Source organism: Cynocephalus volans, chromosome 13 (genome assembly GCF_027409185.1).
Source record: "Cynocephalus volans isolate mCynVol1 chromosome 13, mCynVol1.pri, whole genome shotgun sequence".
Lineage (NCBI taxonomy): Eukaryota > Metazoa > Chordata > Mammalia > Dermoptera > Cynocephalidae > Cynocephalus > Cynocephalus volans.
Window position 1 is genome coordinate 29,924,087 of NC_084472.1, and position 19,462 is coordinate 29,943,548.

At 33.5% G+C, this 19,462-nt stretch overlaps 1 protein-coding gene across 7 annotated transcripts in view; it reads right to left on the bottom strand.

Annotated features, from left to right (window-relative positions):
• Nucleotides 1-19,462, bottom strand: part of NOL4 (nucleolar protein 4) — a 347,913-nt gene that overhangs the window by 7,803 nt on the left and 320,648 nt on the right. For all 7 annotated transcript variants that reach the window (XM_063077008.1, XM_063077007.1, XM_063077005.1 and 4 more), the window contains one exon: nt 15,419-15,599. In XM_063077008.1, coding sequence (XP_062933078.1) covers nt 15,419-15,599 — 181 coding nt within the window. The remainder of the gene's footprint in view (nt 1-15,418; nt 15,600-19,462) is intronic.

The following is a 19,462-nucleotide window of genomic DNA, read 5'->3' on the forward strand; positions in this document are numbered from 1 at the left end:
TGACCTAAAGTGTAAATCACTTTCCCAGCCGTCTTAGAAATTTATGAGGGGAAAGACTCTTGGTATGTTCTGTTTCTAGCCAGTTTTTACCTTGTGGCAAAAGACAAATATTACAGTAGAGAGAGGAAAGAATTACTTTTTGACTTCAATTGAGTCAAACATACAGCACGAGGGCATAATGATTCATTATATTATTTGTATTTACGTATTTATTTACATCCATGCATACTTTTTTTTCAAGTAATAGAAAGCAATCCCTAAAACCAGAAAAAACAAAGTGTGCATTTATTATTCAGAGAAGCTCATGAGGTCAAAAATATCATGATTGCTTATATTATCAGGTTCTGCCTTCTCTAGCCACTGTTTAAGTCTTTCTTTTGGGGGATTTCCAGGGAGTACTAAGAAGTGAAGTAAGCAAGGGCTGTGATTTCAGAATTCCCCTAGGGAAAACTAGATATTTGTTTTATTCTTTTACACATTTATTTTGTACCATTTTTAAGGAGACAAAAAAATAAACATGTCACAATTTTTAAATGCCAATTGTAAAATATATCTGCATATGTGTATTTATTCAATCTAGTTCTAGAAATATTTGAAGACACATCAAAGATGCAAATTAAACAAAATCGCTACCTGTGTTAGAACACTGATAACTCAAGTAAATAGTAAAAACCTACTTATGAATTTGGACTTAAACACAGTTTTTATTTCCAAATGATGAAATCTCATTTGATATACAGACAAAAAGATGCAATACTCAGTGATAAGATCATAAGACTAGGAAATGGAAAGACTGGGTTCAAGTTCGAATGCAAAAATTTCCTAGCTATGTGAATTTGGGCAAATCATTTACTCTCCCTGAGACAGTGTGGCACTAAACTGTGAATAATGCAATTTCCCTTGTCTATTTGTCAGATTGTTGAAGTAAGGGAAATGAAATTAAATTATGAATTTTAAATGGTTCAATAAACGTGAGGTCATATTCTTAACTAGGATACTATCTTTGCTTTAACTTGTCAGCAATAATAAAGAATTCAGGGGTTATTTATGCTAAAGTTGAAGGACTTATTCAAGTTTATATGACCCATTGTAATATATATATATATTTTATATATATAAAAAATTGGCTCATGCAATTATGGAGACTGAGTAGTCCCAAGATCTGAAGATCTACAATAAGCAAGCTGAAAAGCTGGAGACCCAGGACAGTCAATGGTGTAGTTATAATCTGATGTGGAAGGTTTGAGAACCAAGAGAGTGGATAGTATAATTTCTAGTCCAAAAGCCAGCAGACTCAAGGCCCAAGAACATCTGATATTTCAGTTTTAATGTTTTGCAATAATTACCTAAGATACGTTCACTATAAGACAGATGCCTGTAACAAAAATAAAGATTTAATTGGAGTTTCCTTTTGTTCTATATGCTCAATGGCAATATAAATTATTTTAATTTTCTGAATATTGAACACACACACACATTTATTCCACAGTGATTAGACTTAGCAGTTCACTCCACAGTGATTCAAAAATTTAGTAGAACAATAATTATAACAAAAACACTGATGGCTCATGAAGTAAGACATGTGTGAATTAGTAAAGTACTAACCTCTCTGGAACTGAAATTACTATTAATTAAAAATCAAATTGATATTTAATAACTATAATGTCATACAATATTACAGTAATATTGTAAAAATCCAATACTGACTCTTAGCTTGGTTATTATTATGTTGGAAAATATGTTTTTAGTAAAAATTCCTTTAGTAAAAATGGAATAGGTAATTTGTCTCACTGGCTGTTTTAAAGCACAAATTTAGAGAATTTTATTCTTTTTAGCACTTTTCCAGTATTCCATCACTATCAATAACCTAAGAAATGTGTAAGTACCTACAACATATCATTTCTATTCATGTGTTTTAAATCCCTTAAAGTAGATAGTAATTATGGAAATTATTTTATAAGATATATTTATAGTATCCCAGACATGAGTTTATGTGTTATATATTTATAGACAAATTACACATGAGATGCTTTAGTCTCATCAATTTGTTTTTAAAATTCCCAGAGATAATCCTATGTGTTACTTTTTGCCAAAAAAGTCGGCACATTTTAATCAATTTATATTTTAAGAAGGTGATTAAATGGTATACAGCCAAGATAATTTTAATACTTGTTGCCTTGGAAGTGGAGCAAGTGGAGTTGGTGGATCCTGCTCTCTCTGGAGCATTCTTTTTGCTCTTAGAGTATAATAATTTAAGGTTAAGAGGAGGAAAACAAACCTTAACTTTGTGAAAAAATAAATAATATGAAATTTAGAAAATAGTAGACTATAATTAAATTGAATCATTAAACTGCAGTGCAGGTCAGCAAGCATGGCTATTCTGCATGTTTGAAAAGAATATCCACATACAATTTACAATTATCCACAACCATGAAGGAAACTGCGACTCATGGGAAATACACAGTATTTATGCGGAAAGAGCTTCTCCTTTTATCGTTAGTCAGTAAACCTTGGAAATAAAAATAAAGATGTAAGAAACATAAAATATTAAGAAGCAGTATTTGGAGATAGAGTGCATGTGTCTGCCTTCCCTCAATGATTTCTTATCAAATATTTACATTGTTTCATCAAACATCAAGAGATTTAAAAGTTAAGCCCAATCATTTCTATGAACCTAGACAAAATAGTTTCTTGTATGTGATGGAAGATAGGATTGATGGATTTCCATTAATGTTAATGACCTCCTCCCAATTTCTCAATTTTGTTATTAAGTATCTTAGAAAACAAATTAATATTCTTCAAAAATTAGGAGAAATCATGGGAGCAGACCATGCTTGGGCAGAGTAGCAAGAGAAGAATGGCCCATAGAGGATGAGGGTATGGAAGAGGTTAGTATATTATAAATATACAAAACATATGTTGGCTTTGAATGAACATAAAGGAAATAAACATAGTATGACCTTTCTCACAATTATGGATAATCTGTGTTCATAAATATGTTTTCAGGAACAAAGTATAAAGAAAACACAACTAACCCTGTAACATTGTCCCAAAGGACAATAAAAAGACAGGAACTTATATTGCTAGAAATAGGAACCAAAAAATATTTCCTAAATTCAGAGTTGTGTACAAGCTACTTTTAGATCCATTCAAAGCACTCAAGAGGGTTATATTCTCTAATGGATTTAAATTACCAGAAATAATTTGTTTCTCCCTGTGGCCATTTAGATATTGGCCAGAATGTTAGTCACCACACATTTAATTTTGTAATTATTTGTTAATTCTGAACTCAAGTGAGTGAACCAAATAGCATCTCAGGAGATAAAACTTGGGCTGGGTAGACTCACATTCAAATGTGTATACTTCCACTAGTTCTAGCAATTGTATGGGGATAGGAGGAAGGCTTGCAGAAAAAGCATTTTTATGCTAGTCAAGAGCCAAATATCATTTAAAATTGCTTCGTGTCTTGAAATCAGAAGGAAATATTAACATTATAATTGCAGTCATGCTTGAAAATTGAAAATTTTAACATGAAAGAAAAAAGAAATAAGGCATATCTGGTGTTACTACCTTCTTCGAGTGATTCAAGCAGAAAGGTCCAAGATCTCTAGTGAGGGTAAGCAAGCAGCCTGGTGCCTATTTCTGGAAAATTCATCAGTACATGAGCCCAGGAAAGAGGAATGTGAACAATGGCTAATTCAACTTCCATCTAGAGAGTGAGATTTCTGACTTCCTAGAAAAGCAGAACATTCTGAACTCCCTAGGAGAGCTCTTTCCTGAGTAGCCGAGGGCTGGTGAGGCCAGTAAAATTCAACTGGTTTGTTCAAATAGATCCCCAGAGGATATGTCAAAGCTCGAAGGAGACTGTGTAAAGAAAACAACCTAAGCCAACCATAATGAGCTCATGTCACCTGGAAAGCTCCTGAACACTCTACCAGCAGGCCCAAGAAGGAAGGCCCCAGAATACTGATGGGGTCATTCCTTTTCAGCTCTTTCCTTCAGTGAGTAGGCATAACATAAAATTCTCAAGAGGATCTTAAGAGTACATAAAGATCCATTTTACTGTACAGTAAGGAACAGGCTTTTTGGAAGCTGCTGCCAGAAAAGTCTGATCAATGCTGAACTGTAAAACCAATTACAAGTGCTGGGTTGTCCAGGGAAAACAGAGGGCCATTCACCTTGATTTTCAGAGCCTTTCTCTGAGGCTCTCTGACCTACAGAAACCCAGTGACAGATCTGAGGGCTCAAGCAAATAAACTAAAAGATGTTTCATTTTATTTTGCAGATCCTTTTTCATATATTTTTTTCAATTTTCAAACAAATGGTTAACATAATTTTCAATCATTAAAATTTATAAATAAGCATCATCTCTCTGAATCTCTGTATTTCTCAATACACATTTGTATAAATAATTCACAATCTCAGTTGAATTCTAGGTTATTATTATACCATAAGTGGAAAAGCTAGAAACATAGAACGAACTCAATGTCAAAAATGTGGTTACATTTCAAATATCTTAGGGTTGCTTTCCCTAAATGTCACACAATTTCAAATTCTGTCACAATTACATTATTTTAAAATGTGTTTTGTATCTAGTTTTGAAGTAATCCCAGCCTACACCAAAGAGGTTTTCAATACCTCTGTTACAACTTATATAGGGATTAGATCTTCTCAGAACCCTAAAATAACTGAAAGTTACTGAAAAGCTGGGCAGTTTGAATTAAAAGCATTACTATTTAAGAATTACCATTTAACCTCCCATAAGTTGTTCATTGATCCCATTTATTTCATTTAGGAGTGAATGATATACATACATAATTAAATGCAAGTAACCTGATGGAATAAATGTAGAAAAGGTTTTCTGCAATAACAAAAACACCCAAAGGCCAATATGATAGTGTGAAAATCAGAAAAGAGGAGACCCTAGAATCAATACTGTCTAATAGAAATTTCTGTGATGATGGAATTGTTTCTCTGTGCCATTCAATACACTAGCCACTTGCCACTTTGGCTATTGAACACTTGAAATGGGTCTCAGTGCAATGGAGGAACTGAGACTTAAATTTCATTTAATTTTAATTAATTTCAATTTTAATGGCTACATGTGGCTAGTGGCTATCATATTGGATAGCACAGACCTAGAGAAACTTATATCTGAAAGAAAGAGAAAATAACCAAAATTAGCATACAAATGAGTAGGGTTTAAAGTAGGAAAATATCCTGATTTAGTCACGTCATCAAAGGAACATATATGGGAGAACTGAAGGTTGGACACAGCGATGGAAAAACTTCTAGATACATTATTTTATAAACAAAATTTCACTATGTGCTGTAGAATGTGTTTTGACAACTTACTCAGGTTTAATTAGAACTCTACTGAGATATAACTGCATAATCCCAATTACATTGACTTCGATTAGATCACACAGTCATCTTTTTCATGTAATATATTATCATCAAGCAGAACTTTCCATTGAATAAAAGGGAATACAAATTCACCACAGGAAATTGCTTAGTTTCTGTAAATCACTTATAGGCTCTACTATATAAAATCATTATACATGATGGACCTTATATATTTTTCCCAATACAGAAACATCCAGCTGTTCTCCTAAAGCAGGGTGACAATGGTCCCCTCCCTGCTACCTGCACTACTTCTTTGAAAGTGGCCAAAGAGCCAGAACAAGTTACTAAGAGTGTCAAGTAAAGGGAAAAAGTACACCTTTCCAGGTTCCTGAATAACTATAGTAAATATTTCTTTCCTGAATCAGGGGCTTAAGCTGAATAGATTTAAAAGCAGAATTGATGTGAGTATTTCAAAATATTTTTCTGAAATGTTTGATATGAAACATTTCTCTTCTTCCACTAGTATGATCTTCAGCATAGTAAGAGGAAAAGAGAGCAAATGTTAAGAAGATATCCTCAGCTTCAACTGATTATTTCCATGTTCCACTGGATTCAGTCATGATCTCCAAAGAGGCAAAATATTCTATTAGAAAAATATCTTTCACTCACTCATTCGTGTATCCATTTGGTATTCATTGAGCACTAATATAAGCCAGTTACTTATGGGCACTGGTGATAGGACAACTAAAAAAAAAGTCACCTCACCTGCCCTCAAACAATTCATAAGCTAGCATTGAAAAGAGCTCATAACAGGCACGTTAAATAATAAGAGATATGCTTAGGGTGTCATGGGAACATACAGGAAGAAAACTTAGCCAGGAAATGACGGCACGATAAAAAGAGAGAACCCCAGAGACAGGCAATAGTACGTGTGGGGATGAAGAGTTTATTTTAAACAATTAAATATAAGGTTTCTTGGGATGTCTAGATCAAGCTACCTGGGAGACAAATGGATATAAAATCTGAATCTCAAGGGGAAAGATCGGCAGATATGTAGATCTGGGAGTAATTTGTATGTGAAATCATAAGAGTTAGTGAGCTCTCTCTTGAGCTGTGTGTAGAACAAGAGGATTAAAGGGCCAAGGGTGAGATGCTAGGAGAATCACAGCATGGTAGGGCATGAGTAGAAAGGAAAAGCCTGGAAAAACAGAAGGAGAAGAATTATCTGAGGTGGACCAGGTGACATGAGAGTGCATTATTATAGATTCCAGGGGGGTGAATGTTTTAAGGCTCTTATCATCAACAAATTCAAATATGCCCAAGACATATGGTAAAATAAAGTGCAAAAAACGTCTTTAGTTTGGTAATAAGTGGAGTCAATGATAAACGTAACCACAGCACTTTCAGCAAAATGATGGGGACAAACTGGTTATAGTGGATTACAGGTGAAAAGTGAAGAGGGTGAATACATAAGAATCAAATTTCTTTTGAAAATTTCAGATGAGAAGTGATGTTTGAGTATGTTGACGCCTGGCCCTATCCTGATACAAAGCCAGTCACACTATTGTGTGATGGTGAATATTATGGTCAAGCTTTCTTAGACTCATAGGCCCTAATCCAAAGAATCTTGAAAACCAACAATTCTCAATATTAGTGAAGAGTAAGGAAGATAAAGGACGTAAAGATTCAGGCAAACTAGAAATTGCCATACAAATGTTAGTTATTATGGTCATTATTACTACAATTTGGTCTTGTTAGATTTGGGTTTGTATTTCAGCCCAGTTTATATCAGATTTGAAAAACAAATTGAAAAGTCTGCCACATGGAGTTTGTGGAGAGGAAACAGCAATAGTTAACTTATGCATTATGCATATAATTTAGACTCAAGAGATCCAATGGATAACTGCAGTGAATCACAATTGCCCTCTTTAGGCAACTCAATGTGAACTTCCTGATAGAAATAAAGCATTCCAAAGTCCTATGTAAATGGATGTGATAATAACAGGAGGATTGGCTGCCTGCTTGCTTCTCATTTCAATTGGATAATTTGAATAAATTCTTTATACAAATTGTAACTGCTGTCATTTTGATAATACTCCAACTTGAAAATATGGAGTGTTGGGTGCAGACCCTTGCCAACTCTAGACAAATGGAGGTTGACTAATGAAGGATTTGAAGGGCACCTTGGCACTGTCAGTAGATAGAATCTTTCCTTGCTATAAAGTCTCCAGTATAGGCAAGATTTTCCTATTGCTATTATATTCAGAATCAAGCAGGAGTTTATAAACTCTATAACTGCTGCAGACCCATTAACTGGTGAGTCACCTGGAGCCTTCCTCTTTAACCCACAGAATCCCCAAGTTTGGTTTAATCATTCTTCATCATACTTCCAGTTTCTCAAGCTAATGGTCTGAATTCTGATTGTTCATCTGTTCTATAAATTAATTCAGATGTGTGGCTAGTTCCACTTGGTCTCTTGGAAGTTGACACTTCCATTCACACTTTTCAAATCTCTACAAATGCTGAAATCAAAAATTCTCAACCTTAGATTAACTAGGATTGTCAGCCATCAGCCATGATGTTGGCATCTGATATAATGCTAATCTTCTGTTATGTACTTGTTAGCTCTCAAGATTTATGCATATGTATGTAGTTTCTTTCTCCAAAGCTCCAAATCTGTTACAGGGAATGACTATTTTAATGTCTTAATGATGAAGAAATAATACATAAGATAATACCATTTTTAAAAATCAGAATAATTGGAATTACAGAATTAGAGAAGTCCTCAAATAAAGAAAATTTGAGGCCTTAATCTATCTAGTTGCCTTTCTGTGATTAAAACAAAATAAAACCAAACAAAACCAAAACAGCAGTAGGCAGTACCTGTGTTACAGGTAGTATGTATTCTTGGAGGGAAAAAAGGTATTTAGAGCTCCTTTATAAAATGGAATTAACCATTTTCCTTGTTACCTTTACCATTGCTAGAGTCCTTTCTCAAATGTACACTAGAGAAATTCTCTTTAAGTCTGAAGCTGTATTTGCCAAGGCTATTATTTTGCTGTATTTGTTTGTTTTTAAACTCAGTTACACTCAGTCCAAAGCCATTGCTCAAAGAAAGTCATGTCATTTTGAACTTGATGCATGCTGTACTGGTTAGTCTGCTACTTCTGTTTCTTCTCAGTGGTACAGTGACAGTCTGAACTGTTTTAAGTTGTCCTTTGCTATGTCTTAAGAGATCTTTATCTCATCATTCAAAAGCCAAAGGTTGTGTTATTAACTAAACATACAAAAAATCTGTATCTGTGGTCTTAAGCAAGTCACCTAAATTTCCATACCTGTTTCTTTTTTTATAGCTTTTAAAAACAGAAGAGGCTGCTATGATTTCTTAGTTCCTTTTAGGTTCTATCATTCTATGATAGTGAGGTTTTTGGGGGAGAGATTTATAGACAGGTTGACCTCAACATGGTACTATAGTATCTGCATTCAAACTGCAAATTTATAAAACTTGCTTTCTAACCACTTACATGGCTGCATACATGGAATCGATACCAGACTTTCTAAGTGGATTTGGAGCATCACTGAACAGTACGATTGAGGAATGGATACCAATTTAGTGTGAGTGTGTGTGTGTGTGTGTGTGTGTGTGTGTGTATACTGTGGTACATGCTTCAAAGGACAAATTCAGGATGCTATGAGAATCTATGACTATACCTGACAGACTTACAATTCTGGTTTTAAAGGCTGAGCAATAAATGGTGGGTGGTGGGGGGGATAAATCAAAGAAAACTTAAGTTGGGGGGATCTTGAGGAAGAAAGGGTTGAATAATATAATTTCCCTGAGAAAAATGAGAGTCCACAGAAGAGTTTTAGATAGGGAAGTGACGTGATCAGATTTGCTTAAAAATTACTTTAGTCCCTCAATTGACAATGGGTTAAAAGGCAAGAAAGACTTTGGTATCCCTCCTCCTTAGTAATGCATAAGAACATTTTCCTTTCAGATTCCCTCTCAATTTTTATCTGTGATTGACAGCTGACCCAAAGTGCTTTTTTTCTTCTCAAAAAACTTTTAAAAGATATTCTCACTTGTCTTCATCCTTCTCCTTCTTTGTATATATTATTCTTCTCATGAGTAGCTCTCTGTCTTTTGCATGAAAAATCAACACCTCTCTGACTTGCTAAACAAATCAAAGAATGAAAGCAGGGCATAAATTTATGCAGTCCCATAGCACTCTGTGCTCAGAAGAGTCACATGCTTGGTTTAATGATCTGTTGTCAACATCTTAAAATTTTTAATTTTTAAACAAAAGGCTCCACGTTTTCATTTTGCATTGGTTCCCCAAATTTATTTAGCCATTTATGGAACAAAGTTAAATTATATTGGTTATATAGGAGTAGAGGTCAAGAATAATCAATTTGTTCTAGTCTTCTGTATATCATGTACATGTCCAAAGCTTTGCTGATTTCTCTTCATTTTCTGCACCACAACCACAATAACCCAAATTATCATTAACTTTTTCTGATATTACAGAAATAAATATTGGGCAAAATAGATTTTAAAGCCAAAAAATGTTATTAGAAATAAAGACAGATATTTTACAATGATAAAAGATCAACCCATCCAGAAGGTATAGTGGTATAAGTATATATGCACCTGACAACAGAGTTAAAAAATAAATTAAGTAAAAAACTGTCAGAATTAAAGGCAAAAGTAGACAATTCAATACTTATAGTTGGGGACTTCAATACCTTCTTCAGTAATGGATATAAACATTAAGCAGAAGACCAACAAGAAAAAAGAAAATTTGAATGACACTGTAAACCAATTAGACCTCATACACATTTATAAAACACTTCTCCACCAACAACAAAATACATATTCTTCCGAAGTACACATGGAGCATTCTCTAGAACATACTATAATCTGGGTCATAAAACAAGCATTAAAAACTTAAAAGGATTGAAATTACATGAAGTATGTTGTTTGACCACAATGGAGTAAAATTAGAAATCAATAACAGTAAGAAATTTGTGAAATTCACAAATATGTCAAAACTAAACAACATACTCCTAATAATCATTGTGTTAAAGAAGAAATGACAAATGAAATCAGAAAATATTCTGAGGTGGATAAAAATTAAAACACAACATACCAAAACTTATGAGATGGATATAAAACAGTACTTAGAAGGAAACTTGTAGCTGTAAATGTCTATATTTGAAGAAAAATAAAGACTTCAAACAATCTAACTATCCAGATTAAAACACTGGAAAATAAGAGCAAACTAAATCTAATGTAAACAAAATGAAGGAAATAATAAAGATTTCTGCAAAAATAAATGAAATAGATAATAGAGAAAAATCAGTGAAGCCAAAATCTTATTCTTTGAAACATCAACAAAATTGATGAGCCCTTACCTAGATTGACCAAGAAGAAAGGAACACTCAAATTACTAGAATCAGAAATGAAAGAAGGGACATCACTATCGACCCTACAAATTTAAAAGGACTATGAAGGAAGACTGTGAACAATTGTGTCATAAATTAGACAGTGTAGATAAAATGCGCAACTTCCTAAAAATACCCAAACTACCTAAACTGACTCAAGAAAAAATAGGCAATATTATAAGTAGACCTTGAGATCAAAGACTGAGCAGAAATGAAAAGCCCAGGACCAGATGGCATCACTGCTGAAATCTAGCAACATTTAAAAAATTAATACCAATACTTCATAAACACTTCCAGAAAAAGAGGACAGGATACTTTTCAACTCATTTGATGAGGACTGTGTTGTCCTGACACCAAACCAGACAAAGATATTACAAAGAAAGAAAACTACAGAGCAATATTTTTTATGAATATGGACACGAAAATCCTCAACAAAATATTAGCAAACTGAATCCAGCAACATATAAAAAGCCTTGAGCAAGTGGGATTTATCCCAGGAATGAGAGATTGATTTAACATCAAAAATTAATGCAATGCATCATATCATAAAGGACAAAAACATCTGATAATCTCAAAAGATGCAGGAAAAGCACCTGTTGAAATATAACACCCCTCCAGGATAAAAAATACCAAACAAACTAAGAATAGGAAGAAACTTCCTCAATCTAATAAAAGGCATCTATAAAAAACCCACAGTAAACATTATACTTAATGGTGAAAGACTGAATGAATTATCCCTAAAATCGGGAACAACATAAGGATGTTTTTTCACTACTCAATATTTAACTGAAGGTCCTAGCCAGGGAAACTAGGCAAGAAGAAATAAATGTCATCCAGACTCGAAAGGAAGAAGTAAAACTATTTCTATTCATAAATGGCATTATCTCATACATAGGAAATCCTAAGTATACACTTAAAAGGTAATGCACTACTAAATGAGCTAAGCAAGGTTACAACATCAGCATACAAAAATTAATTGTATTTTTATAAACTTGCAATAAACAATTCAAAAATGAGATTAAGAAAAACATTCCATTTACAATAGCATCAACAAAGTGAAATAGCACTAAAATTAACAAAAGAAATGAAAAGCTTGTTCTGTAAATACTACAAGACACAGTTGAAGGAAATCTTAAAAGATTAAAATATATGGAAAGAAATTCCATGTTCAGTCTGGTATTTCCTCAAAACGTTAAACATAGAGATACCATATGTATAAACCAGCACTTTCACCCTGAAGTATATACTCAAGAGTTTTAAAAACATACGTACTCACAAACTTGTACATAAATGTTTATGGCAGCATTATTAATAGTAACTCTAAAAGTGGCAAAAACCCAACTGCCCATCACTGATAAATGGCTAAAGAAAATATGGCACATCCAAAAAATGGAATATTATTTGGCAATTAGATGAATGAAGTATTGATACATTACAACCTAGATGAAACTTGAAAACATCATGTTAAGTAAAAGAAGTCAAACACAAAAGACTATACATATTATATGATCTGTTCATTTATATGTAAAGTCCAGAACAGCAGAGTATGGACACAGAAAGCAGATTAGTGATTACTAGGAACTAGCACTTACTTCAGTGCTTAGTTCCACATTCACCAAGATCATTAGGTCAGTAGTTTAGAATGTGGCCTCTGATGTCAGAATGCCTGTGTTCAAATTCTGGCTTCTCCCTTTATTTGAGGAAGAACTTTGGACAAAATAGGATTCTACTATGTTAGAAAGATATGAAATGGTATCTCTAGACATTTTTTTTCAAAGTGAGGAAAAATTCAATTTTATAAAAATGTCCCCGCAAATTGCAGAGCATACCTCATTGGACTGTGTGAGAATTAATGAAGACTACACTGAAACAACATAAGTAAGTGGTAGTTCAGTAAGTGATAGTTATTGTTATTGGTTGATGGTAAATAAATTCATAATTTAATAAGAAAATGATTTTCTGTTCATCTAGAGGACAAAAAAGTTTATGTCAAAAAAATCTTTAGTGAAGAAACATTTTTTTCCAAAATTTTGTGATTTGGTGGCTAAGTTCTTATGTAAAACAGGAAAAAAGAAGTGTTTCTAGAGTTATAGGCTAAAATAATTCTCAGCTTTTGCCTGCATTTTCCTTTTCTTGTCTTGAACTTGGTCTTTCCTGCTCATCTGCTGTCCAGGTAAAAAGAAGACTTACAAAAAGCAGAGAAGGCTCAGTAGCATTTGAAAAGCTGAACATACACCTGAAACTTAATTTCTTTCCAAATTAAGCTCTTTCCTTTTCCCCTTCCATCTGAGGCACCATTCTTTTGACCTGGGAGGCAACTGATGTAGACTAAAGCTCAGCAACCCTGTCCTTAGAGGATATTTAATTTTAAGGCAGTCCAAAGAGCCCTAGCTTACCAGAAGAATTACTCCTGAATGCACTTGGAGCATTTTTCCAGTGTTGTAAAGGTAAGTGATTTCTGAGAGTATACTCATTTCACCCTAATAATGTAATTTGTCCCAAAATATAATAAACACCCACCAAGACTAATTCAAATTTTCAGATTTAAATTGGTCTATGTTTCCAGGCATTTTCAGTGGAAAGAGAGAGAAGATATTCTTCTAAAAAAATACAAGTTCCCACTGCTACTACCAATTCAATTACAAGATTATGAAGGTTTTGCTTAAACTGACTGATTTTATGTCTGTATCTACTTTGCCCCCTGCTGAAAATCTAAGCTTTCACTGACACCAGCATAATCGCAAATTTGTTTTAAACCACCATTTATGGTCAACAGTCTCAAAATAATTATATGATTACTGAAGACAGTTTTAAGTTTTATCACTGACTTGAATGCTTGTAGAGTTAAAGTATGATTTTTTAAATCATTTGGAAAAGTTCCTTTCTGTGAGGATATGCCAACAATGCATTAAAGAGTTAAAATTCATTCATAACATTTTTCTTTCCATTTTAGAGATCCTTAAAAACAGTTTCATAATTATGTAAATATGTACATTGTCCAAAGTGAAATTTATAAAACAATATAAAAATCATATCTATTCAGAGATTTCTAGCTTCTATTCCTGTCCCTTATATTGTTCTCCCCCCACTTCCAACTCTATGAAAAAAAATTTTTAAACCATGGTTTATACTTCCTTGTATATTAATTCTTCTTTCACGAATGTTAGCATCCTATAAGTATTTTTTGCCACTTGGAGATCACTGCAAAATATTATCTAAAGATATTTCCCATTATTTTTTATAGCTGCAAATGACTCTGTTTGGATGCACTATATTTTAATCAACCAACCATCTATTGATGGACATTTTTATTGGTGATACTTTTTTATTCCAATTTACAAATAACACTGCAATGATTAGCCTTGTGCGTATGTCTTTTTGTATATTTACAGGTGTGCCTTTGATATAGATTCCTAACAGAGAGATGGCTGGGTCAAATGCTAAGTGCAAATTTAATTTGGTCAATATTGTCAAATTCCACTCCACTTTTTGCATTTGTACAAGAAATGCATCAAAGTACCTGTTTCTCCACTGTTTTGTCAAGAAATACTCTGTTACATTTGGATTCTTGCTGATTTGATTATGAGAAGCTGCATTTCTCACATCAGGAGTGAATGAGGTCAAGCAACTTTACATATATTTAAGGGGCATTACACTGCCTCTCCTGGAAACTGTGTTGATATTTCCCGCCTTTTAAATATGATTTTGGGCATGTTTCTTTTTTATTTTTAGAAGAACTTTATGTACTGGCCTATCAACCATTCTTAGTATAGGTGGCTAATAATTTTTCCAGTTTATTATTTATTTTTTTACTTTGCTTATGGAGTTTTCTGTCATGCAAAAGTTGAGAGTGTGTGTGTGTGTGTGTGTGTGTGTGTGTGTGTAATAAAAAAACATTTTCTCCCCTCTGGAATAGTTTAAGACTAGTCAGGAAAGTTTTTCTTGAACTCGGTTATAAGAATTCACCCATGTATTTTTTCCTAAGACACGTATGGCTTTATATTAAACCTTTAAATCTCTGACTCATTTAGAATTCATCCTTTCTAAAATTTACCATCCTTCCTAAAAATTTACCAAACTTGAGTCAGTACGAGCTGGCTCCAGCACAACACTCTGCCAATAGAGTGTGCCACTATCATCCGCAAACGACTGTCGAGAAAGCCATGCATTGCATACATGTTCTGTTTCACTTTGTATATTCTTAGTTATGACTGTGTATGTTTCATCAGGTCAGTAAAGTTCCTGGTGCCTCAAATTTTCCAAATCAAAAACGTCTTGGAACATTCATAAAATATTTCTTTATTCTAGACGAACAGTACATTAGAGTTTTGTGGGCAGAATGTATCAATATTTGGAAAAAACACATTTCTCTAGTTGAGATTTTTTTTTTTTTTTGGTATAAAACAGCAAGCATCCAATTGCATAATAGTACTGCTACTTTCAGAAACAACAGCAAAATAGGGAGATATCCGTGTAGGGAGATAATCATTATGTATTAAATGGTCTTGTTTTTAGCATATGAGTACTGACTATTGCTTATAACAATATATCTATTTTCTTCTCTCGGGTTTAAAAAATCTCCAGCCCCCAAATGGACAGGAAAACACAATCTATAATAAAGACTCACCACTACTGGAAGCATCATTCAGATTTAGCAGTCCCCCTCCTAGCCCTCTGTAACTATGGTAACTGTAGGTCCCATTTCCGTTGATGTACAGCACCTCCTGTGAGCCTGGAACAGCTGATGTTGAGTAAGTGGCCTGTGCTGCCTCTGGTTTACATTGTTTGTCAGCTGGAGCAGACTCCTCCTGAAATGACAGGCAGCATTTCATGAATTACCAAATCACTGTGCTAGTTCACACTGAACAGAACTATATTACTGTTATCTATATATTTGCATTGCATAAGAAAAAAAATATATAGTGACAACTAAATAAGCACATATGCACATTTTCAACAACTTTGCTAAAACTAAAATAAGGAAAGCAAAATAACAATGGGGGCAGTTTGGAGATCGAACAATTGACATTTGCCAGCTGAATTTAAAATTTCATCAAGACAGTTGTTCACAATAGCCAAGAGGTGGAAGCAACCTAAATGCCCGCTAACAAGTGAGTGGATAAAGAAAATATGGTATATACATACAATGGAATATTATTCAGCCTGTATAAAGAAGGAAACCCTGTCATATGCCACAGCATGGATGAAACTTAAAGACATTATGCTAAGTGAAATAATTCAGTCACAAAAAGCTAAATATTGCATAATTCCACTTATATGAGGTGCCTAAAGTAGTCACACTCATAGAAACATCAAATAGAATGGTGGTTTCCAGAGACTGAGGGCGGGGAGAGAGGGAGCCCTCCTTCCCATGTAGAGTTGCAGTCGTGCAGGGCGGTAGGGGCTGGTCCTGGGCATCTGCCACACAACGACGTGCACGTCGTCGACTACATTGTACTGTGCACTTGAAAATTGGTGGAAGGGTGAATTTTACTTTAAAAACTGTTTTAAAAAGAACTAGCCAGGCTTAAAAAAATCTCATGAAGGGAAATTATAAGGGAAGGAAAAGAAACATTTAACAAAAATTGAGTTACTTGAAATCATTTTTGCAGCCTGCTCTTCTCCCTCCCTTGCTCCCTCTTTCCCTTCCTTCCTTTCTTTCTTTTTTCCTCTTTCTCGCCCCCTTTTACACTCTTTCTTTTTTCATTTTATGTTTAAAAATAAGAAAATTTATTGAGTGCCCGCTCCAAGCCAGGCCTATTACATGCATTACAAAAGCCTAACAAAGGCCTTCATAAACACTGAGGACTTTTAGCCTTTTTTTGTTATTGTTTATAAACTGCATTATTATCCACAAAATTTCCTTTAAACCTTCTAACTGTGTCAAGTTGTGAAACAAAATTAAATTTTCAACAAATTGTATATATTTTTAATAGTAAAACAGATTAAATGGATTTCCCTTTAATAGTAAAACAGATTAAATGGACATACAGATTGGCTATCACATGGTGTCTTTCCTCTCTAACCAGACAAGAAGCTCTGTTTTGTTCTACTTTCAACTCATAAAATCACTGCAGATAAGGCATTATGAAAATCACTAGGCTGTAAAGTCATTTACAACATATATGACTTCACTTGGCTACTGCATTCTTCATCTTTTCTTCTTTATTTAATGAGAAAGAATTATAAGCAGATTTCTAGTGAATTCCTAGGAGTGTTTTTTTGTCACAGTCAGAAGTATTTTGCAGCTCTTTAAATTTAGAATATATGTTTAGTGGAACAAGTAACTTTCAAATATATTTTTTATGGCCCCAAGTGCTAGAAAAAAAGGAAAGATGAAATAAGTTTGCTCTATGGACCCAGTAGAATTGCTATAGTAAGAAATAGTCTAATCTTTCACTATGTGTGGAAGATTTCACCAAACCATGACTATCAGCACCACAGAATTATAATTTTGCTGCTGTTCCTCTGATCTATTCAGCTCTAACTGATCCACTCAACTATACCATTAAACTCAGCTGTAGAACTTAGCCACATAATCTGTGAGCTTTCATCTTTTCACTTGTAGTAACTAAGATTATGAAATAAACAACAGAATTTCCCAAAGTAAATTGAAGTGAAAATAAGAAAGGAAATTGAAAGGAAAACATGTTATAACGTACAAAAAATTGAACTCCGATGTAAATTTATTTTCCCAGCATTGCCTTTTAAAAGAACAACAAAAAGATTATGCATCTGAAATATATGTAATATAAACATGAACTGACTGAAACTGGTATACAAACTAAAATGTATGATTGTAATTTAAACTCCTGCCATTTAAACCTTTTAAATAATTTCTGGGAGGGTTAATTACCTTAGAATAAATAGCACTTTTCCTGGGAGAAACTGCCTTAAATGAGAGACCCAGATAGAATCAAAATTTGCTGGTATTGCTGATTTTACTATTTAAATTGAGAAGTAAACCAGTTCCAAACTCTTTTTTTTTTTTTAGATGTGGAAGTTACTCTTTGCTAGCAGCAAGTACCCAAAGAAGGTGAGTTTTAGATTATGGTTCTCTATAAAAAAGAATATTGGGCCTTCAACAAATTTACCTCTGGTAATAGGAACTTCTTCTAAAGACATACTTTTATTTTTATTTGATATATAGGCAAAGAATATATATGTTTTCTTTTGTACTTACAATGAACTTTTATATTGCAGATAGTAAGGATGCTTAAATAATCTAAGATATTGAAGATGATATTTCCAAAAATCTGTTGTTGCTGTAAGTGTGTGCTATAATAAGTGGGACTGAGATAAATAATTATACTAGTTACAGTGCTACTGTGAACAAGAATTACTAATAAAGCAATATTACTAGAGAGAAACATAGCAAATATTAGAGTCTGAAGGCAAATGTTTTTTAAATGGCATGTTACAATGACAGGGTGAGTAGAAAATGGTCAAACCAATGATGACTACATCTCAGACAATATCCATCAGTCTTTCATAAAGGTACAGTAAAATGGCTCCCATCTAGCAGTGTTAACCTTCCTGCCTGGGAAAGAGGTTTATATATATATTCCTCCATACTAGAATAGACATGTCATATATTCATTCAGTTTAAGCTTATTAAATGAATAAAACTTTCCAAAAGACTGATAGATAAACTTATGATGTTATGGATTAATTTCCTTCATTCATACAACTTCTATTTCCTATTAAGTAGTAGATTCCAAGCTGGTCTCCATGGAACGATAAGGCATCAGGGGGAAATGTCTAAGTCTTCCTGAGGTTATGGATGAGGACATACAGATAGGCTGTCACATGGTGTCTTTCCTCTCTAACCAGACAAGAAGCTATGCTTTGCTCTATTTCAACTCATAAAATCACCACAGATAAGGCATTATGAAAATCACTAGGCTATAAAGTATTCTTTCTGTAAAGATCTGTAGCTACTGAAATTCTGAAGGAAGGCAGAATGTTCTGTACTTCAATTTTGGGGTCCTTGAGAAGGGCCTGGCCTTAAACAGTTCCACCACTCATGTATTAAAAATAACTTGGGAAACACGATAAAACTTGATCATCATGTTTCTTGATTGAAAAATAACTTGGGTACCATGATAAAATGTAAATTTTTAACTTTGGAAAAATGGTGGCTCTTCTGAAACATACCAATCTGTTTCCCTCTGTTTGGAAAATGACAATAAAATATACTTGCTGAAGAGTTCCTTACTGATGAGTCAAAAGGGAGAAGGGAGAAGGCATCATAGCCACAATTATCTCTTCTTTGATTCTTTGTATGGTAGAATTAAATTAATTTTTAAAAATTTGCCTCAATCTTTCATTATTAACTGTTATTCCAAACCACAGTAACTGCACTGAGCAGGCAGATAATTAATTCCATTAATAATCAAAACAGGCCTTGTAGGAATTCATTTGTACTCAAACACAGATTTGCATTATTAATGTTTTTTGCAGTCCATTATACATTGAGAAATAAAACATATGAAATTCACAATATTATCTGGCCTATAGTGTCTTTTGGGAAAAAGTTTAATATACAGTTAATTTATGTTTTTATCTTGAATGATTTTTACTATGGGTTTCAAAGAAGGATAGTTTTTAATGACAAAATAAATATCCCCTGGAGTTATATTTTCCCTGTGTAAGCAGCTTTTAATAATCA